Source organism: Vitis riparia, chromosome 15, assembly GCF_004353265.1.
Source record: "Vitis riparia cultivar Riparia Gloire de Montpellier isolate 1030 chromosome 15, EGFV_Vit.rip_1.0, whole genome shotgun sequence".
Lineage (NCBI taxonomy): Eukaryota > Viridiplantae > Streptophyta > Magnoliopsida > Vitales > Vitaceae > Vitis > Vitis riparia.
Genome location: NC_048445.1, coordinates 20,571,414 through 20,595,207, shown reverse-complemented (window position 1 = coordinate 20,595,207; position 23,794 = coordinate 20,571,414). Strand labels below are relative to the sequence as shown.

The following is a 23,794-nucleotide window of genomic DNA, read 5'->3' as shown; positions in this document are numbered from 1 at the left end:
CGTTCAAACTATTGTTGCATAGCCTGCAACATGAGGGATGACTCCTCCACTCCTCCACTCCTTCCTTATTTGATGTTTCACCCCTAGAAGACATATTTTTGAAACTACAAAAAAAATGTTAGAAATAGTTCCTCACAACACTCTCTCACGTGTTTGCACTCATACTCGTGTTTCACTCTTAAATTGGTTTTTTCCCAATATTAGTCTCACACTCTCTTGCCTTTTTCCACTCGTAGCTTCCCCTTTTTAGTTCTGCTTAAACCAATAAACTTAATCAAGAAATTCAACTTGTAATATCTAAACTAATACCAATTGTAAGAAAATATGACAGAAACATTAAATCAAAGGAAGAGGACAAAAGAAAATAATATTTTGATTTGAGAGAATTGAAACGACACTCAATATTTTTTTTTTCTATTTCTTTTCTTAAGTTTTTTATTTTATTTTCTCTTTTTATTTTTATTTTTATTTTTTATTTTATTTTATTTTTGGAGCTTGGTGCACGATTTTAACCTATTGCACATCAAAAAATAAGAACAAGGAATAAAGAACACAAAATGAACAAGATAGGATGATAATAGGAAACAAAAAACTAAAGGGATAGAAAACTGATTTTAGAACCTATGCTCTGATACCAAATAGTGTGAACCTCAATCAACACGATTTGAGACCCAACAAACAGTATTGGAATAATTGCCCAAGAAAGCTAAAATACAGATTTTTGATAGAACCCTAACCCAACTTTTATAAGTGAAACGCGAACCAAAAGTATAAGTAACAGACCTTGACCCAATGATTACAATGGAATCACGAACCGAAGGTATAAAGTTTGAACGCCACAGGGAAGAATCCCTGATAAGTTCATAGTTTTTAAAGAACCAAAAGAAGAGCAAAACCTCACATTTTCTGATTTTTTATTCAATAAAAATTATCCCTTATTACAATGAGTGCGTGCTATTTATATGTTAAGAAAAAAAAACTTACTAAATATTAAAACCCTAAACTAAAAAAGGTACTAAATATTAAAACCCTAAATAAAGGTTGATTTGGTCTGAAATTAGCAGATCTAAAATAGGAAAATAGCTAAAAAAACGTTCTAAATAATAAAAGCCTAAAATTAAGGTAGATTTGGCCTGAATTTAGAAGCTCTAGAATAGGAAATAACTGATATGAAGCTGAAAAGTCAATCAGTCATTAATCCATGCCATAGATCACGCCCAATCAAGCCAGATTAGCCCTTAATAGCTTGGATTAAATTTATTACACCTTCATCTTCCTTTGGGTTAAACTTGGAATGTCCTGCGTTAGAATCAACCCAAATCTCTTGAATTAGCCCATTAAGTGCTTCTTTGATCTTCTTAGATCTTGCTTTAGTAATAGGCCCAACTGGAACATGCAATAGATCCTTGAATGCTTGTTGATTCTCATTAGTAATTAAGTCTACAATCTTCAAACAAAACTTGTACTTAATTATTGTCAAGTTGTTTTATGTATAAACTTGAAGGTAGTTAAGTCTACAGTCTTCAGACAAAACCTGAACTTAACTATTGTCAAGTTTCTTATCAATAAAAGTGAGAATAGTTAAGTCCATAGTTTGAGAATAAACATGCAATTTTCATTCATACTTTATACATAACTCATCATAACATATATGTACAAAAGTAACAAATATCTCCATTTCTATGGGTATGCAAAAAAAAGGGATCATTATCACAATATTCATCTATGTGCTTATCCTATCACCTTATACTAAAAAGTAACTTACATTTCCGTTCACATGGGTACCAAAAAAATAAAAAAGCTCGCTATTACAATTTTCATTCCATGTAAATTCATAGAATGCCAAAGCTATCATGATATCAAGGGATTGGTCGTTTGCATGTTTTTCGATTATGTCCATTTGACCACATCGACTACAATGAGATGTGCGCTTGCCCTCTCCACCAAAAGGAATTCTTACTTTCCTTGGTCTTCCTGTTGGGCGTCTCATTTTAGGTGGTAACACAACTTTGTCACGAATATGATCAGGTACTACCCAATATATTTCATTTCCAGTTGGATAAATACACTTTGAATATGAAGATAACAATGTTTTAGTAGTAAAATACTTGGAGCACAAAGTGTAACATGTAATGTTGTAAAATCTACAAGCAACAATACCATGTGCACATGGAATATGATCAAGATCAAATTGTCGACATGTGCATGAACGAGTGTCTAAATTCACTTGAGCACTAATGCCAACATATTTAACATTACACTCCTTGGAGTTGATAGGTTCCACTAGATATGTTGCTGACATATTATACCTTGAACAAAGTTCTCCATAAGCCTACATGGTAAGTTCAGTTGACATTGACATTGCTTATTGTTAACGAGTCACAAACCATTTTTGAAGTAAGTTTCTCAATTCTTCAACCAATTGCAAAACCGGAAGATCTCTAGCTTTTTTCAACATAGCATTAAGGCTTTCAACGATCCCTGTCATCATGATATTATATCTTTTTCCGGTAGAATATGAACGTGTCCATCGATCAACTCCTATATCCATCAAATATCTTGCTACTCTTGGGTCAATCATCTCTAGTTGCCCAAATATAAAATTAAACTTCGAAACACGATAAGCATGGGCAGCATCATGAAACAACTTATGAATTGCAGGATTCTTGAACTTTGTCTTCAAATTTTGTCCAACGTGATAAGTGCAAACACCATGCCTCGCATGGGAAAATACTTTATGTATTGCTTTCTCAATGCTACCATGTCGATCTGATATCACAAACAAATCATCAATGTGTCCAAGTGCATCATGCAGTTTTTGTAAAAACCACTCCCATGAGGCATCATTTTCTGAATCACCAATCCCAAAGGCTAAAAGGTATATTTGATTGTTACCATCTTTACACGCTGCAATAAATAAATTCCCTAAGTACTTTGCTTTAAAAAATGTCCCATCAACTGCAACTACATGCCTCATTGATGTGTGAAACCTAGTAAGAGATGCACCAATCGACATAAAAAAGTATTTGAATTGATTATCACAATCAATAACTATATCAGTAATGGTACCAGGATTTTTTTGCTCTAGAACATAACAATAGGATGGTAAAGTGTTATAAGACTCCTCAGGTGATCCCCTAATAGAACCTAAAGCAAGTTCTCTAGCTCTCCACGCCTTATCATAACTGATTTGAATGCCATACTGCTTTCGAATGTTTGCTACAATGTTTTTTGATCGAAATTCACAACCAACCCCTTGATATGTTTCTCTTATACTCTCACCAATCAACCAACTACTTGCATGTCGATTGTCACGAGACATCATATCTAACTGACAAGTGTGTGTTGAATAGTATTTCATTATTTGAAACATACTGGAAATCCCCAACTTGGTAGCACAAACTCGCCACTTGCATTCTTTATCAAAACATTCAACAAGCAATAACTTAGTAGTGGATTTAGTTGTTTTGAACTCAAACTTCCTTTTCAGAGCCATCATATACAACTTCCTTTATAATTCTTTCTTACTTGAGTATATTTGGTGCTCTTATAGATGGTCATCACTAATTCCACTAACTATAGGTTGTTGCATCATGTTTTGTCTTTCATTTGCTACATCTTTGATTATAGTGGGATTGGCATGTATGAAACCATCATTTGTATCAATCATGGTAAAGATTTCTGCATTCTGAGCTGAACCAGTTCTGAATGAGCCAATTTGGGTCACTTGCTTATCATTAGTAGGGTTAGTATTCATCCTATAATCCCCCTCATTAATTGCAGTCTCATTCATGTTCCAATCATGAACTTTATACCCTTCAAGTGACTCATTTTGAAATCTTGGTCCATTTTCACCATCAACAGTAAGAGTTTCAACTGAATCACAATGAATATGTTTACTTTTATGCATCAACATTGAGTCCCCGTTCAATTTTTGATCAATCTCAGAAGACATATGACATTTGGAATAAGAATTGCAAATTGATTTCTGATTGTGATTATCAATTCTCTTTTCAACTGTGATGCACAATGGAGCAAGAATCTTACCATTTGTACAATTTAAACCAATAAAGAATTTCACATCCCCATCATCAGTTAGTTGTATAGGACTTGTGGGTATGTTGGCATTGAATACATACTTCATTGAAAGAAAACAATTCGTTGGATCTAGCTTCAGAATATGATAGACAACCCCTAATAACTCTTTATATCATATAGTTTTCGGGATCTCAATGCCTTTACCTTTACTTCCTTCGAAATAGAAAGCATTTCCATCTCGTACCCATTCTCCTTCATATAAAAGCATTATTCCTACTTCATCAACCACTGAAATAACAAAACAATTCAATTAGTGGCATCAACAAACAATATTAGAATATTTTTTAGTTACATCATAGTATTAGCACCAATAAGTAGGTATTAATTTTAAAAAACTCATTCATTATTAAATACATATTATTTCATTACACATATTTATTTTTTTAATAAACAACAAATAAATAATATTATTGATCATCTTTACTACCTCAAATAATACCAATAATGCTATAGAAATACAATGTATATAGTTATTAAATAAATTCAGACATTGCAACTCTAAACTATTTTAAACAATAAAAATATATTTATTTACTAAAAGATTGGTTATGTTGTAATTCATTTAATGTCAAGGGTAATTTGCAAATGATTCAACTCAAATTGAGTATAATTAAATAAAATAACAATAACATAATGTTACTATAAAATAACTATATACAATCTTAACTTACGTCAAGTTCAACTTAACACATGTCAAGTTCAACTTAATATCTGTAAGGTTTTGGTATATAACTAAAAAAGATAACTTTATATATTATATCAAAACCCTATTAACACATATATTTACATCTATATAAAGAACAAATATGCAAACAATACCAAAACCATCATAAAATTCCATAAGTTTTATTACTTACCATCATTTGATTTTTCCATATGGGCAATGTTTCTCCACATTACACTTTTTAAGTTGATTGTTTCCTTCTTTTAATCCCTTTTTTCATGGTTGTAAATGATGTTAAAAAAATTATAACATTTTCAAACTTATTTAAATATTTACCACATCTCATTAAATGTTTGAAAATATTCAATAAATAAAACATGAAAGAAAAAAATATGGAAAAAAAAAATAAAATAAACGTACATTGTTTATCCAACCACAACTTAAGGCGCTTTAAGTTGAAGAAATCTGAAGAAAAACTATGTGTGAAACTTGAAGAAATGCACTGAAAAGAGAGAAACGGAATAACAGGAGAAAATGAAAAAAAAAAAAAAAAAAAGTGGAAGAAAGAATAAAAAAGAGGTGAATGGAGGGAAATAAATTTAGAATGGGAGGGAAAAATGAGTTGATGTAGCTGAGGGGTATTTTTGTCCAGATTGGGTCATTTTGGAGGCTATTAAAAGTGGGGGGTTAGTTTTACAATATTATGGGATTTTTGTCCCTTTTAATCGGTTATCCCTAGATTTTTATTATGATTTTTCATGTTTATTTTTTTAATTTCTTGTGAACTAACCCTCATTGATTTTATGAAAGCGCTTTACATGCTATTGAGGTACGTTCCTCTCCTTCCTTTGTTTGATTTTTTTTGCATATGCATGGTTCATTTGACTGATGTAAGTTATGATTTCACCATTGTCTTAATTGTGTATCACTTATTTCTTTGGTATCCACTAATTTACAAATCAATTGTCATAGTTACCTTAACTCATTAATAAATACCTTTATTTAAGGCTTAGAGGGGAGTTACCTTCTGGTGACCCTCGGTCTTAGACTCGATTTTCAAAGACACTTTTCCAAATAAGGAGTCCCTCTTAAGGTTTTATTTCTTTTTTTGGTTTTTTTTAAATAAAATAAAATAAGTGGCAAATCCACCTTTTTCAAAAAACAGTTTTCACTAAAAAGTGAGTCTCGCCATCAAGTGGGGACAAATGTGAAAAGAGTTGGTCCAGAACGAGAGGCTCATGCACAGTCTTAAACTAAAAAAATGTGATTTTTTTTTTGGAGAAAATGGCCACCGAAGAGAAAGAGAACTACTCTCGGAATATGTGGAATTGCAGTAGTGCTTGAGCATTTGAAGCCCTTAGCGCTCGAAGCACTCAAGCACTACATCTAGTGGGCGAGGTGTTTCATGTGCATCAAAAGTTGGTTCCAGTGTTCTTAGTAGGTTCTTTGGTAAATTTAGGGTTCCTAGGTGTATTGTTAGAATTTTTGAAAGATTCAAAAATTAACCCTATTTTGGTTGCAATATAAATTTGGTGTGTTTAGATTATGGAATATTTAGGAAACTAAATAAGCAATGGATCCCTAAGCCCATGGGATTCACATTTATTTTATTTCCCTTTATGCATTTTTTTTTTTGTATGGCATGTGATAGGAAATAATTTGAAATATTTTTCAAATTAGATAATTTTAGATTTTCTTAAAAGAATAATTTTTCATGAAGATTTTTTCTTTATATATTTATTTAAGGAATTGGTTGTTACTACTTGGTATTTCTAATTCCTTTTTTTGGAACTTTCCTAAATTTAGATTAGGTGGTTCTCCATGCTATTCCACCCTGAGAGAAGGATAACAACACCTAAGGCGGTCCTTTAAGCTCTCCCACCTAATAGAAGAAAAACTATTATTGGGAAAGGAAAGTTTAAGGATAAGGAATATAAATGCTATTCCCACTTAGAACAAGAATCCTAATTCAAGTAATAAATAAGGATATTGGAAAATTACATGATTGACAACTTATTTTAAGAAGGTAACCAAAATTATCTTAAAGCCTCTTATTCAAAATATTAAGTAGGTGGGGGCCATAAGCAAGCCCACAACCTCCAAGGTCCACCTCATCCTAATCTTGAGTCCATCACTATCCTAAATATGGGGTGAGCAAAGGAATCAAGGGATATAGACTATCCTAAAGGGACAAGACTATACATGTTTATAGTGAGAGTGGCCAATCCTAAAAATAGAACTCTTCACTTGGTAACATTGATGTCAAGGATCTTGGTTATACACTTAGACATGAAGTAGTAGAATCACCTAAAGTGGTCCTACTTGTATGTGCTAAGGGTTGAACACAAAGATATGCTAACCTTTTGAGGTTTAAGATAGGTTTATTAACTAAAAAGGGTCTCTACCCTAGTAATAAGAGTCATGATCTGCCTAAAGCTGGTTTGATTCTTATGATCTTAGAATACCTTGCATGGATATATGTCATTAGAGAGCACTACATTTTTCTTAAATAAATTACCATCTTTTCCTTGAATGCTTAGTTTCCTTTATTAATGCATAAAACATTTTGTTTGTAATAGGAATAATGTCTTATAACCTATCACCTTGATTCTTGCTAATAACAAATTAACCAAACCTAACTATGTTGACTAGAAAAGAAACCTAGATATAGTGCTCATAGTAGAAAAGTTGAAATGCGTTTTCCATCTATTCCTAACGAGCTTTCCTTGTAGGAAGAGAAAAATGTCCATTCCCAATGGCAAAGAGCAGATAAGAAGGCTCATTGTGTTATACTTGGGTCTCTCAATAATGTATTGCAACAACACATGGACATTGCCATTACCTATGAGATTCTCTTGAGGCTACAAGAGATGTTTAGTGATAAGGGTAGGCCTGCTAGGCAAAGGACCATCATGAACACTAGGATGATAGAAGAAACTCTCGTTAGGAATCATATTATTCGTATGATTACACTCTTTAACAAGATGGATAGGAAGATTCACATACACCTAACTTGATCATAATATAAGAAATGGAGAGGTTCAAGATTCCTTACAGTTGCCACAAATATTAATCAATAGTGACCTTCCCCATAGGAAATATACAACCACCTTAAGGTCTCATTTGTAGGTTAAAGCTACTAAAGACATTAGCACTAACTCAATATTCTCTTAAGGTCGAGAGCCCATGTAGCATAGTAGTTTGGTGAATCATGATTACTTGATAGCTAATGTCATAATTCACCATAATTCTTGTCCAATATGTAACCATAGATACTAGTATGCTTACCATAGGAAACTCATCCTAATAACCAATATAAGTCATCCCTCTAATTAGGAGGTAGTGTACTATAGTCTTAGATGGATTGCCTAAGTTCATGAACCACTTGTGAACAACTTATCAATTTTGCAAAAAGCTTATGACTTGGACCTTCCGTACAACTCCTAATGCACCTAAATCATGTAAATGCAAGTGATGCAAGCTTGAATGATTAAATAAATATCAATACAAATAATGGATAGAATAGTGGAAACTCATGTCTAACTTTCTTACATTATGTTCTGCTTTTAAGGGTTTTACCCTAACATTTATAACCCTCCATATCTCTAAGGATTCAATATTGGATTATGAAACTATCTAGAACATTTTCCTTTGTTTTATTTATTTCATTAACCATTTTGAGGAAATATTTACCCATATTCTATTATTATTTATTAAATTAAGGTTTCTTTAGTTTTAGCAAATAATTAATCATACTAATCTAAAAACAACTAAAAACATTATAATTGATCCTAGAGGACAACAACCTAGAATACTACAAAGTCGTGATAACCCTATTTATGGTTTTTCTTGGCTAGGATTACCATGTATTTAGGCTTTATTATTTTAATTACAAGAGAGATATGCGATCACCTATTAGCCTTAGCACTGAACTATGTATTTCTTTGGTTGGTGGTTATTTGATTTGTCACTTGAAAGTCAATAATGAATTTTTACATGGCATTTTGACAGAAGAGGTATTTATGTAGCAATCTCCTAGCTTTACTAATACTATGCATCCTTTTATGTTTGCAAACTCTATAAGAGCATTTACAGTTTCAAATAGTTAACCCCTAGTGTGTGGTACAATGAACTTAAGGAGTTCTTACTCTCTTGTGGTTTGTGAACTCTCATTCCAATACTTCTCTCTTTGTTGATAATGATCAATGGATCACAACATATTTTTTTGGTGTATGTCTATGTCGATACATCCGATATTTTTGTTCCGATAAAAGTAAATAGAAAAATATTCAAAGTGTCTTTCTTACTTCGATGACTTGCTTATTACAAGAAATCATTATGATCCATTCATTCATTTCTACATACTCTTTCTATGAAGTTCTCTATAAAAGATTTGGTTTCATTCCATTACATTCTCACCATTGAAGTCATCTCCACACCCATTGATTTGTTTCTCACATAGCATAAATACAATCATGATCTACTAATATGAACCAATTTGTTTGGGGCCAAAGAGATCAACACTTTGATCACCTTGTCTCCACTATTAGCTTGAATGTTCCCATAGATGCGACACAGTATCAAAGTGTTGTAGATGCATCGCAATACCTCTCCTTTACTTGGCCATAAATCTTTTATGCGGTCAACAAGCTCGCATGGTTCATATGCATAGAGTTCATTTGAAACTCTTTTCAAAAATAGTGTCCCATTCTTTAGAATAGAAAATATTTTTCTAAGTTTAAAAATATGGTGAAAACATTTTTACCAAAAAAGGTCTTTTTTAAAAAGAATTTATTCTTAAAATGAATTTTTTTAGAACAAATTTGATGTGCTTTTATGTATTTATTATAGAATATGATGAAAAAAAAATTGAAAATACAAGGCATGCTTTGGGATCTTTTATGTCGTCCATAAGTGGAAAGTAATTTCATGAAGAATAAGCCAGAAGCTATGTTTTATATTCGATTTCTTAAACAAAATTGTATTCTTAAAAATAACAAAGAAATATATATTTTCAGAAAATGAAATTTAAGATCACATAATGATGTTCCTTTGCAATCAATCCTTGAGCAGCCCAAGAATTCCAAGGTTTGTGAGAGACTTCATGATTGGAAGGTAGAGATTGTGGGGACTTCATTAAGATCTGAACAAATACTGAGCAAATCCTCAAAGGATTCAACATTAAACTAGCATAATTTCAATTTCATCTTAGGATTGAGCTATGAAAGACTAACAAGTAGCAAACTTCACTAGGTGATCCCACGATTCTAAAAACCAATCCTCAATGTATCACCAAAATAAAAAGGGCCAAAATGAACTACCTTCATGTAGATAAACTTTTTGTTTCTCTTTTGATGTTGAGCCCAAAACATCTTAGGAATTATTTCGACAAACAACAATTAAGGATCTATTTAGAAAAAATTTCAAAAGCAATTCTCAATTGTTTTGAAGAATAAAATTCTATTTAAAAACTCAAATATGAAAAATAATTCTCTACTTATTTTTAATGAAGGTACGATATGCTTCTAATGCAAAAGTTTCCAAAATATTTTTCATGTGTTAAATTGTTATTCAAAAAATTCTACAAAAAAAACGAAATAGAACACCATAAATATTTTGTTTTCAAAACTAATTCTCAAAAAGCTATTTTGTATCAAAAGTTTGTCAAACACATTTTTCTTTCCTTTCATTTAATTTCTGTTAAAACTATTTTTAAGTATAGTTTCCAAATAAACCCTAAACCTTTTATTTATTCATACTTCAATTGCCATAAGAATTTTCATTTAAGCTAATCTCTAATGTTTCATAAATTCACCTCAATTACTCAACCAATTATAATAATAAAACCTTTCTTATAATAATTTAATTTAATTATTCAACAGTAGTTTTTTTTTTCTTTTTCTTATTTCTTTGGAGGAATAAAATATAACTTTAATTTTCTTAGGTTATTTTTGGTTCCCGGAAAATACTAAAGAAAGAAAAAAAAATTAAGAAAAATGATTTTATCGTATAAGTTGTATTATAAAAAATATGAAAGAAAATAAAATATAATTTAAATAAGTTAAAAACTTATACATTTTCAAATTATTTAACCTATGCATGGAGGAGTTAAAATAAGTTAAATAAATTTGAAGTACCATACAAAAACAATTTATTGATTTTAATTTTTTTTTATTTTCTTCATTTTTTCTTTCATTATATTTTTCCTTACTATTTTCTTTCCCCTACATTTTTCCTCAAATTTTTTAAGAACCAAATATAACCTTAGTTCCTCCCAATGGAATCCCTTGCTCTCACTGAAGATGAAGTTAAGAAGAAACAAATTACCTTCTTATGTACAATTTGAGTGAATTTTCATAGAGGTTAATTGTACTCTAAATAAAAGCACTAAGCCATGCCAAATTTGTGAAAAAATGACTATAAAGTATGCAAGGACGAATGATTATTTTCAATTTTATTTGCTTAAATACACAAGAAAATAATAAAAAACACAAACCAATCAGAAGGACGGAAGCAAACAAAAAGAAAACGTGGCCAGCCCTTATGTAAAAGGCGTACGTTGAGGCACCCTCTTAAAGGTTTGGAGTACAAGAGCGAAGTAGAAGGGAAACTGCATCATAGCAAAATATGCTATCGGCAGACATGCTATTGCATATATCACCAGATATGAAGTATGTTCAAATTCATCCTTAACCAGAAAGAAGTGGGCTGCACAGAAGCAAAACAGCATGGCTGCTAAGGACATAAAAAGAGACGTCAAAGCCAACAAGAGTTTTTTTGGCAAGTCCCTTTGAAAATCCTTTTGGTGGTATCTAGAGGTAAGTATGGACAGAAATGCGATGACGGAGGTGGCCGAAAATGAGAGAGCAATTAGTGATGAAATTGCAAAGACAATAAAGGCTGGATGCCGCCAAGGTTTGGGCTGCTGCTGCCTTCTTTCAGGCCGCCTGGCACGGTGGCTGTTGTGGCGAAGGCCACGGTTGTGACCAGTGTTGCAACTAACGAGCATGAATTGGAGGTGGCTGTTAGCCATTTGGCGCCTTCTTTTACCAAATCTTTGTGTGACGTCCTGAAGACCTCCTTGGGTGTCATGTCTTCATTGTTGAGATTCATAAAGAAATCTTGCGGCACAGAATACTTCACGTACTGTGGTCAATTCCAATTAATGTGATTTAAGCTAACAGTGTAGATTAAACAGCTCATCATGGTAAATGGGTGTTAATGTGGATACTTTTTCCAAAAATTAAACCAATAAAACAAGAAGAAAAATATGAATATACCTTAAACCACTTGATTTCCCATTGCATTTGCAGTGCAGCAAAAGGGTAAGGCTGAAAATCACCTATTCTTGCGGCAAGATGCAAGGCACTGTTCCCTTTATTATCAACAGCACGAAATGCACTTTCATTAAAAAGGATATTCTGGACTAATTGCTCGTACAGTTTGGTTTGCCTATTTTCGACTGCCAAAAGCACTATGTTCTTGCCGTCTGAGTCCCTGTCCAGAATGGCCATGGGGAAACATCTAGGATTCGCTCAACCATTTTAGTTATACCATTCTTCGCTGCAAGTAGTATTGGTGCCTCCCTTCCTTGGATAGGCTGTTTCGAGCTCAAATCTTCTTTCAAAATCGCAGTGCACCAATCTGACCATTATAAAATTGACTATTGAGCTAAAAGGTTCAATAAATGAGAGAGACGGAGAGTTTTGAATCCATTTTTCAAAATTCATAACCTACTGATTTGATCTTGTCCATCTGTGGACAAGTGTTTCTCGCATGAAGGCAATAGTTATCATTCTCTTGTCACTTACAAATCCATTTTCTCGTCCTTCATTTTATACTTTATCTGATCCTTTTTAGATTTTCCTAATTAGTGTTTAGAAAGAGAGAGGGAGAGAGCTTTACATACCTGTATTCTCTGGCTCGTCACTATCAGGAAAATCTTTTATTAGCCCTGGATGACATCCACTAAAACTGGAATAATAGTTACGGTGAGAAGATTTAAGAAGCATAAGGTCCATGATCTGAACAGACCATATGTTCTTCTCTTTCTTTTCTTGTAACTTCTGTATGTCTATTAATCCTATCAACCACACAATAAAATACACATTAACATTCTTCCAAGAATATGGTTAATAGATCTTATAACATGTTGGAATGGTAAGTAGGATTATACCTATTAAATCAAGGATGACCAGCATTGCTCTGCATATAGTTTTGATGATCATGATACTTGTGTGATAATTTGGGGGGAAAAGTAGAGGATGTCGTCCTTCTTCAGCTTCAACATTGCTTGATGGTTTCCCTATATATGAACATGGATTGAGTGAGGGCATTACTTTATTCAGGAGTAAAATAGCAAGCACATTTTAAAATTTTCATATAGCAATGTTTGGATACATTTCTTTTTAAAAAATTTGAAACAAATGTAATTTTCATATAGAGAAAATGACTTCCTTCACCCACCTGGTCTTGTGATCATGTTGTGCAGCATTTTCAGCAATGGTTGAAAAAAATTGATACATGTCTTGTAGTTCGCTGGATATTTCTCAGGCTTCATTTTTCCTTTGAAAGTTGGCAAGGAATTGCCGACAGGGACCGGTTCATTCGTGGGTTTCTCCACATGTAAACCTTGCAAAATATATATAAGCACAATTAATAGTCTCAAAGGTACCAGCTCCAAACAATATTCATAAGAGGTTTGACATTTTAATTTTCAAAAGAGATTGAAAACTAAATAGAATACTCTAATAATTTTATTATGCTTCAAAAATTGTAAATTAGTTAGTACAAGATGACTCCTAAGTCTGGTGTAATTCATGTATTAAAAATAATTATAAATTTTATCACCCAAGTCTGGTGTAATTTTTAGTATACACTAAATTTGGGTAAGAGAAAATGACTCCTTTCACCCACCTGATCTTTTAATCATGTTCTGCACCATTTTCAACAATGGTTGAAAAAAATTGATACGTGTCTTGTTCTCTGGAGAAAAATGTGCATGCATGTCTGTACAAGTTGGCTGGAAAGTGTAATCAGGGAATGTTTCCTTGAGTTTTTCCACAGGTAAACCTTGCAAAATATAGATATAAGCATGATTAATAAAATCTCAAAATATAGATAAATAAAAGGTACCAGGAAACCAGCTCCAAAAAAAAAAAAAAAAAGGAGAAATTTACTATCAAGCGAGTCTCACAGTGATAAATAATTCTGCTGAGGAATCCGCTAAGGCGAGAACCACTTCTGAATACATCTGGTTTACTGGCCAGGAGATGGAGTGGAGTGCACCCTTTCTCGTTGACAGCATAGATAAGTCGGTCATCATACTTGCAAATTATTTCATATGCCAAATCTGTCAAGACAAAGAGCTCATTATACAGTACAAAAGAACCAAAATGGGTAGTATCGGTATGCAGGCTATATATGAAACAAAAAGAGAATATGATAATTAAATACCAACCAAAGTATTCGCCAATGATGGCAACATGAAGAATGGTTTGGCCATCTCTATGTCTTCGATGGCACTCATACTGTCTCTCTGCGCCGCATATCTGATGGAGGTAAAGGAAAGCGTCCTTTTTACCACGAAGAGCAGCCAAGAAGAGAGGCGTTTCCCCTGCATTGTTGCGAAGGTCCAGGAGCTCTTCATTCCTTCCAGCTATGCACATGCACATGCCAACATTTCCAATCAATGCTGCTAGATGGAGTGGCGTATTCCCTCGATGGTTTGGTATCCATAGAGCGCTTGGTGTTTGCCATCTCCTCTCGCTCTGTTTATCAATCAATTCAACTAGCCTGTGAACTATATCTTCTGCGCTTTCCCAGACAGCTATATGCAATGCTGTCTCCCCTGATGTGCTAAGCTTGGCATTTTGAAGGCTTGGATATTTGTCATACATATCTGCAACCATTCCCCAGTTGCCTTCCATGCAAAATTTCAACAAATCTTGTTTTTTCTTCTCCCACTCCTCCCAAGTATCTCCCACTTCAGCTTCCATTAATTAACTCAACTCCTTCTCCTCCTACAACAAATGAACAACAATCCTTACTAGTAAGCACGTCTACAAGATAGATGAAGAAGTGTTACACTGGCCACCATATATATATATATATATAGAGAGAGAGAGAGAGAGTAACCAGGCCCCATTTTCTCTACACAGATTGAGAATTTGATACCATGCTCTGGATTTGGGTGAAGGATACATTATTTAACACTCAATGTACAGTAGAACATGAAAATAGACCAACTTTATGTTTTGGTTATTAGTAAATTTGAAGGAAAATGTGAAGAAAAGAAAATAGAGAAAAATAAAAAAATAAAAAAATAAAAAGTAGAGGAAAAAATTAGATTTAAATTCAATATATTATTTTTGAATGCTAGTTACAAATTGTGAACTCATTGTACTTATTTTCATTATTCTATATAAATTAAGATTAAGTAACTTAAAATGCACATAAATTTCTTACTAATTTTAATTATATTATATATTTTCTTTTCATATTTTACTTAGTAAAATAAACATGAGAAAATAAATTTTTGTAGTAGTTTTTGTTTCTTTTCTAGACCCTAACAAAGAAAACAAAAATAAAATAAAATAATATACAATGAAAAATAAGAAAACAGAAGGGGGATGCTATCAAATGAATAAGTTTTATAATTTTAAAATTAATTTAAATTCAAAGCTTCCTCAAGCTTAAAGTCTCTCAAATTCTAAGAATCATTACCTACAAGGAAAGTATTGTCTTCTTTGGATAAATAAACCAAATAATTTTAAAAGCAACAATTACCATAAATTGAAAAGTGATACCTTGCTATGGATTTGAGTGGAGAAAGAACATCCATTACCACTTCAAGAAGCGATCGACCAAGAATATGTAACCAATATTGAAGAGTAAAGGTTATCTCTCGTGAAACACATGTTTTTCGAAATATGCAAGAGTAGTAAGATTATGGAATAAAGTTCAATCTATTTACGACAAATTCCATTTGATAGCCAACTCAAGGAAAATATTGTATTATAGAAATTAAATAAAGAAAAAATTATATACATCATTTTAAATAAGGTGTGGTTTGGATAATAACTAAAAATAAAAACTAATAATAACTCCAATAGCAAATGCAAGAACTTTGGTTTTTAAAATTAAATATTATTTTTTATTTTTAAAACGAAAAAAAGATCAATGGATATCCACATAAGCACTAAATTAACACAAACAGATATAGCACCTTGGAATAAAGTCCAAGATGTGAAAATCAAGATTTTTCATTTCAACCACATCAAGCAACGTACCAAAATGTGAGAATGGAATAAAGAAAAAAGATATATAAAGAAAAAATTTAGGAAAAACAAAGTGATTATTCTCTTTGTTATATTTATATTCATGTTTCAAAATAAGAATCTCGATGTACGTATTTCCTTGACACTTGGCATAGCTTTGTTTCTTGTGAGGGAAGACACGCCAAGTTGATGAGAATAAAAAAGAAAAAAAAATAGCACCTATTTTCCTAAAAATTTATTATTATTTGTTTTTTTTTTTTTAAAAAAAAAAAAAACATGTCATTGTTAACTCCAATAGAAACAAAAAATCTCTCATTATTGAAAAATGAATAGGAGAAAACCATGTCTTAAAAAGTAGTCATATTTTTGGAAAATAGAACATTGATCTTCTACTATTCTACAATCTACTTTCCTGAAAATAAATCAATCTTTTCCAGGAGTTATCATATATTTTTAGTTGAGTTAATTATTAGTTGTAGAGAGTACACTAGATTTTCTCTCCAGAATAAATTTTCTAAGCAATTTTCTTGGCATCCAACTATGATTTTCTCATATGAAGATTTTGGTATGGATGGCTAAATTCATCCAATATTCGGAAGATCAATTTTGTGTAGCTAAGGACAAGAACCGAGTGCATCACCTTGTGTTGAACTCTACCTTAATCTTCTTAGATCTGAGATTTTGTTATCATTTGTTGAATGCTTCTAGCGTTTATTGTAATTTCACATATATGATTCTTGGCAAATACCTTGGATGGACTTTATGCAATTGACCCATTTCTTTTCTATATATCATATATGTCTAAATCTAGGAATAATCTAGGAATAATCTATGCATGATAATAGTCAATCCTACTCTACTTTGGCTTGATTTGTATATTGTTTGATTTTTCTAGATATTAGTCATTATCTTTTTGCAAAATTTCATTAATTGCTCAATTGTTAAAGCGATTTTCTTTTAATTCTAAGTCTTAAATATATTTTCTTATTTTACAAAGAGCAATAACTCTAGTTTTAAATATTTGTTATTAATAGGTTCAGTTTAATTATATTGATCGATGGAGGAATATTGATTTACATAGTAATCCCTAAGGACATGATCCAGTTGTTATGCTAGTTGTCGATTTATTTATTTTTATTTCAAAAGAAAATATTTTTTATTTGAGGTTTAATGGTATATCAATGAAAATTTTCTGGTTGATTTCATAAATAGGATTTCTTAGCTTAATTTTAGATTGCACTTCATTAAACTAAAAATTGACAAACCAAAAATTAGAGTTGTTGCTCAGGATTACATATACTTGTTCTCTTTCTTTGAGAAAAGTTGAAATTCCATTATTTAACTCAACTCCTCTAGTAAGCACGTCTACAAGAAATAGATGAAGTGTTACACCGGTCACCATATATATATATATATAGAGAGAGAGAGAGAGAGAGAGTAACCGGCCCCCATTTTCTCTACACAGCTTGAGCACTTGATACCATGCTTTAACACTCAATGTACAGTAAAACATGAAAGTAGACCAACTTTATGCTTGGGCGGAGAAAGGACATCCATTACCACTTCAAGAAACAACCAAGAGGATATTACCACCTCAATTTGATATAAATTATTTGGAAAAAAAAAGGTTAATGTAAATTGAAATGTTTTTTACCTTCTGATAAGATTTTAAATTTAATTTATTTAAAGAATTTTTAATTAAAAATACATTGGGACAAAAGAAAAAAAAAGCTTTATGTCCTTAAACGTCCATGACACAAGAAATTACTAAACTTAAATTAATTAAAAAAAAAGGTAAGTATACGATTAGCCAATATTGAAGAATAGGGTAAAGCTTATCTTTAGTGAAGCACGTGTTTTCCAAAACATTAAAGAGTGGTAAGATTATAGAATGAATGCAAAATCCATTTGTTGATGAACTCAAGGAAAGTATCATATAGAAATCATATAAAGAATATATATATATATATATATATATATATATATGCATCATTTTTAAATAAGGCCTGGTTTTAATACATTTCTTATTTTCTATTTTTAAAAATAAAAACTAATAATAAATCTTATAAAAAATCCAAGAACCTTGGTTTTTAAAAAGAATAAAAGATAATTTCATTTATTTAAGAGTTTTTATATTTTATATACAAGTTATTAGTATTTTTAATTTTTCAAACAAAAAATAGATCTAATGCATATCCACATAAGCACTAAATTAACACAAACAGATATTGTACCTTGGAATAAAGTTCCAAATGTAAAAATCAAGAATTTTCATTTCAACCACATCAAGCAAAGTATCACATTGTGAGAATGGAATAAAGAAAAAAGATATATAAAGAAAAAAAAAAATAGAAAAGCTAAAGTGATTATTCTCTTTGTTATATTTATATTCACGTTTCAAAATAAGAATCTAGATTCATTGATTTAATTTCTTTTTCAGGGCTCATGTTAATGCAGAAATGCTTTCATCATAACAAGAGTTGGATTTTGCTATAATTTCTCTATGCCACGTGCATTATTGTAGTCCAGTCTTTTCTTCTGATCGAATATCACAAGTGTTTCTAGTGTCGGTAGTTTAATTTTTCTTGCAAGTTGTCATACTTGGTTTTAACGCTCGTCTAGGCATCCTTTATGCTTCCACTTTCTATATCTGAAGTTCAGAGAAGACTTAGGTGGTGTTTGTTTTTTTACTTAATTCTAAATAGAACCTTAATGCTTAATAGTGTTAAATATTAGGTTGTTTGTTTTTGTAGTATTTTATTTTTATTAAGTATTAAAAAGTAAAGAAAAACCAATATGTTATTTTTTCTATTTAGAAAAAGCTACATATTTTGGCTTTTTCTATTTAGTAAAAAGTTTATAATAAGTCATGAAAAAATAGAAAAACAAACAACCTAAATTATGAGAACAAATTGCTTTCAGCAAAAAGCCAAAAAAACAAACACCACCTTACATTTCTAAACCTTAGTGGTGTAAAAGGATATCAGTATCTTTCTCAATAAGTATTAGATTGCATTTCAACATCCTGATGGCAGTATATATTTGATGAAACAATGTGTTAATGGGCTAAAGGGCTCTCACAAGAAAGGCACTGAAAGATGATGCGCATCTTTCTTCATTATTTTGCTGATCTGCTAATTACAGGGAACCCAAGGATGGGTGTTGACTGGGATCCCATCTCTATATATGGTAACGTAACAGGATCTGGTAAATTCCTGCTGCCCTACGGGCTTGAACTAGTACAATATTAAGCTGCAGACTCTGAACCATCCACTGTTAAGCTGCAGACTCTTCCCAAGCTGGACGAAGTCCCTAGCTAAATCTACAGTTCTAGAACAATCCCAGAGTGTAGAGTCTCAATGTTTAGAGAGGAACTAAAGGATCTTGTGACTATATGATTTTTAACAATTCAACAGCTCTTGCCTGTGCAAGGTAATTCCCACTTGTGTTAATATTTGTCAAGCTTGTGGAAAGGACTTATGGGATAAATACATTGGAATAAAAATTTAAATTGAATCAAATTAACCTGGTGTCATAATTTCCATGCTCGGCTAAGAATATCATGAATGGATTTTGAAGAGGGAAGAATTTTGGATCAAATAAGACCTTCTTATCTGTGCTCTGGTGCCAAAGATTACAAGTAAGTCCTTGATGACCTAAAAAAGGGTTTCGAACATCATTTATGTACTTGAAGAGCATACATTGTTTCCTCATAATTAAAAATATCTCAGGAGATCTGCTAGAGAACTTCCAATTAAGTTTCGTGATGAATTGGAGATTGATAAAACTTACTAACAAAAACAGAAGCAAAGACTAGCCTTAGAGAATTGGTACATTTGCATCCTTGATGAGAGAAAAAAACCATTGTACTGAAGGAAAGTGCCCTTTCAAGGTAATCTCACTGACAACTAGTCAAACATTATCTTGGATTTTTGTTTTAGTTTAAATCGCTAGATATATTTTCTGAAATTTAAATTTATGATTTTTATTGTTTTGATTCATTTAATTTCTTTTTCACTGGATGGTTAGGACTTGCTTATGAGTATAGTTCAGTTAACCTTACAATGGGAGAGCAGTTTAGTCTAGGTGAAGTCCCAAGATTTATAATATAGTAATAAACATGACTATATAATCATGAACTTACATACTAGAATAGGAAATGAGAAGTAAGAACTTACAAACAATGATGCTTGAGTTGTAGTGTTTGAGAAATTAAATCATCTTTGTTTTATTCCAGTTTTAGTTAATGGTGATATTACGGTTTCAGACTCTTTTGCAATCTTACTTGTCACGCCCCAAGACCCACTCTAAGGGCGTCACCCAAACAATTATCTTGTAACTGGAAGTTACTAATTACCAAATACCTATTCAGAGTAGCCGAACAAAATTCTAAAATCTTCAAAACTTAACTCTAAAACTAAGCATCCATCAACCAAAATCCATTATCCAAATAGATTGCAAACTCAAACAATTCAAGTGCTAACAAAATTTTCATAATCTCCAAATCTCAACTTCAAACTATCATAAAAAATTAAAAGTTCAATATCTAAATAGCTTCCAAAAACCAAATAATCCAAATGAACATAAACTTATAAGCTAACAAGGTCAAAAAATAACATCCTAAGAAAAATCCGAATGATGACCATTCCCCGACCTAGCCATCACTCCTCACCCGAACTAAGGGTACCTGAAAAGTAATCAACAAATAGGAATGAGCTCAAAGCCCAATAAGGAATATTAATGCAGTCCATGGATCAAATATTTCAAGTTCACTTGCAAAATAGGAGATATTATAACTAATTATTTTTATAAACCTTTGAGTCAGTTTTGCCAATACATTCAAAACTTTTAACAGTACACTTTCATTTCTAATTCAAACATTTTCATATCAAATTCAGTCAAAACATTCAAATCATTTATTTACTCTGGTCATCAAACATCAAATGGTGCCCAGTTAGGTGGGACTTTTCAAATAAGTGTGTGGACCCCGCATTTCGGCTCAATGCGTTTCCCACTCGATGGCGAAACTCGTTTTTTTATTTTCAAAAAAATTGGTTTTTATTGATTATTTGAAAATGACTTGGAGTCGCCACTTATTTTTGTTTTGCTTTTAAAGGGTAAACAAAATAAGAAAGAAAAACCCTAAGTGTGACTCCTTATTTTGGAAAAGGCGGTCTGTGAAAAACCGGATCGGGTTCGGGGGTCAGATTACTTATCAGGAAGGTACGGTAAAGACCGTAGCACCCCTCTAAGCCCCTAAAGTCGGGTCTCTACTAATAAAATGAAGCAATCATGGCCATGGACGAGTGAATCAATGAGTACTCAGAATAAATCATGCACACGTGAGAATCAGAATATATAAAATGAATTATCAGAGCGAGTGAATGCGTACCTGGGCAGCAATCTCGAATGCGCTATCATGAAACAGGGTTAGAGAGCAATGAACAAGATATAATTAAGTGCATATCAAGGAACAGAATTGATCAAACACACAAGATAAGTGAATCAGTCAAACAATCAATCAATTTATAAAAAAAAACACTTATGTGGGGCTCCCACCAAAGCCCGTTTATTTTTGCATGAATTAATTCCATAAATTCCATTATTCGGAATTACGGAATTTAATTATTGCTTATTTTTAAAACATTTAAAAAAAAAACATGAAAGATTTGAAAATGGCTTGCCGAATAGAAAACGGAAGCAAATTTTATTAAAGTTGATATTTGGAGACCTAATAAAACTAACACTAAGGATGAAGATTTGAAAAGTTAAAATTATTTGAAAATCGAGAAATTGGAAAACTATTTGAAAACGGGAAATTTGGAAATTATTTTAAAATTGAAGATAAAGAAATAAATAAATAAATAAAGGACACGTGGCCCAAAAGGTGGTCATGCATAATTGCTTATAAATTGGGCAACCAGTGCTTCTCATACTCTCAGCGTCAGGATATTCCTCAATGCAGTTGCCCCAAATGTCATCCTTGGCCACGATAATGTCCGTGTTTTCATCCCAATCAAAGTCACTTTGATCAAGAAGCGACTTGACAGTGACATATTGCATCCTCAAGACATCATACCGGTTCTTCAGTTGCTTCTTGTGACCCTTCATAACTTCATCCCAGGCCTTGTTGATATTTTCATCTCTTTGCTGTGACCATGTTGGATTCCAGATTCGCTTTTGAAATTCCTTATAGTCAAGAACACCATTCCCATCTATGTCTGCTTGGACCCAGAGGTCATTTATCTCTTCATCGCTCAGTCCATGGCAATGGCCTGTTAAATTAAACTGTCGAAGTGCTTCACAGAAACCTGAATAGGTAATGCTATCACCACGATTATCAGCCTTCAAAAAGGCAAAAGCATCATCTTCTGTCAGCGAAGCTCTTCGTAGAAGATACTTGAACATGCCAAATACTGTCTCACTCCAACTTGTCTTCAATAGTTTTCGGTATCTATTTGGATTAAGAAGCCATATAAAATCTACACCACAGATGTTTTCTCAATGATTGTGGTGGCTAACCCATTTATGTTCATCTGCATCAGTGTATTGACGGGCAGTATCATATGATGACACAAAGCCTTGGGGTCTAAGGAACTTGTAAACATGCCCACTCTTGCTGCCATTCCAGTCACCGCAGAGTACGATGGGCATGGGATTAAGCTTGTTTTCCTTCTGATAGGACTCCACATATTGCAGAATTTTGTAGACCTGTTGCAACCGAATTATACACAAAGTAGAATCATGAGGAAAGAGCAAGTGGGTGTTCACTATCAGAATTTCTTGGTGGGTGTTGCTGCTTCTGCAATGTGGAAAAGGGGCAAGAGACCAAATTATAGTGGCATTGCATGCTGATACTGCGAACACATTAATAGGTGCTAGGTCCCATTCCCACTTCATCTTCTCATGCGACTGAACAGCAAGACCCGTCTTTCAAGCTTTACGCAAGGAACATTGATAAGGATCTCATAGGTCTTCGCATCCTCCAAAAGCCTCAGTCGCTTTGTTACACAATAGAGCTGTATCCGGAATCTCACTCTCTATCCATACATCTTTCACCAAAGCAAATGACCGTGACTGCATCAGGTTCCAAACCTCCCTCCATAGCTCCACCAAACAATGACAACTGCCCGAGGCGGAAGCCAAAGTAGTTTCACAGTGGGCACTGATCTTTGGCAATGTAGAAATGCCAAACGCGACTTTAGAAGGCAACGTGGAAAAGAATGAATCACATCACGCACACGCTAGTCAAGACACTGCCCCCCATTTCCATCCATGCATATACTAGAAGCAAACAACAGCATCATCGGTGGTCATACATCGACACTTGGCTGCCAAATCTGCAGGACAGCCTGAATATGAAACATGCTGTCTCCTTATGTGCTTTTCAGTCTCATTGCCACTTGGTGTTTGCTCTGGAGTTGCTTCGAGCTTAATTATATTGATAGAAGTGACAAAGAGGATCTGAGAATACTCATCAAGAGGTGACACAACTTCTGGTCATTCAGGACCTCTTTCCCTGCATTGGAGAACTTCGACTCTATTAACGAACTGCCGTTGATCAGGATCTTAAGAGGTGAACCTCCCATGCAATCAACGCCAATAGCACGTCTGATGCAACACTACAGCTGCTGTGTCCTAGATTCGCGTAGACAACATCAGCTTTGCTGTCTTCTATTAGGTCTTAGGACAGGTCTGAAGAGACACTCGCTGAAACAGAACTTTCTCCATCTGGGGGTTGAACATTAGGGGA

The 23,794-nt window shown here is 32.7% G+C and overlaps 2 protein-coding genes and 1 pseudogene across 2 annotated transcripts; all 3 read right to left on the bottom strand.

The window, feature by feature from the left end:
- Positions 1–2,371: 2,371 nt before the first annotated feature.
- Positions 2,372–2,977, bottom strand: LOC117932068. Its single transcript, XM_034853107.1, has one exon. The coding sequence runs from the start codon at positions 2,975–2,977 to the stop codon at positions 2,372–2,374; it is 606 nt and encodes a 201-aa protein (XP_034708998.1).
- An 8,840-nt stretch (positions 2,978–11,817) lies between these two features.
- On the bottom strand, positions 11,818–14,812 carry LOC117931808. Its single transcript, XM_034852876.1, has 8 exons — positions 14,223–14,812; positions 13,959–14,114; positions 13,679–13,834; positions 13,229–13,393; positions 12,939–13,067; positions 12,672–12,845; positions 12,043–12,406; positions 11,818–11,908 (listed from the first exon to the last, which is right to left on the bottom strand). The coding sequence occupies exons 1-7, from the start codon at positions 14,758–14,760 to the stop codon at positions 12,237–12,239; spliced, it is 1,488 nt and encodes a 495-aa protein (XP_034708767.1). The 5' UTR covers positions 14,761–14,812; the 3' UTR covers positions 11,818–11,908; positions 12,043–12,236.
- Positions 14,813–19,277: 4,465 nt separating this feature from the next.
- On the bottom strand, positions 19,278–22,941 carry LOC117932066 (annotated as a pseudogene).
- Positions 22,942–23,794: the final 853 nt, after the last annotated feature.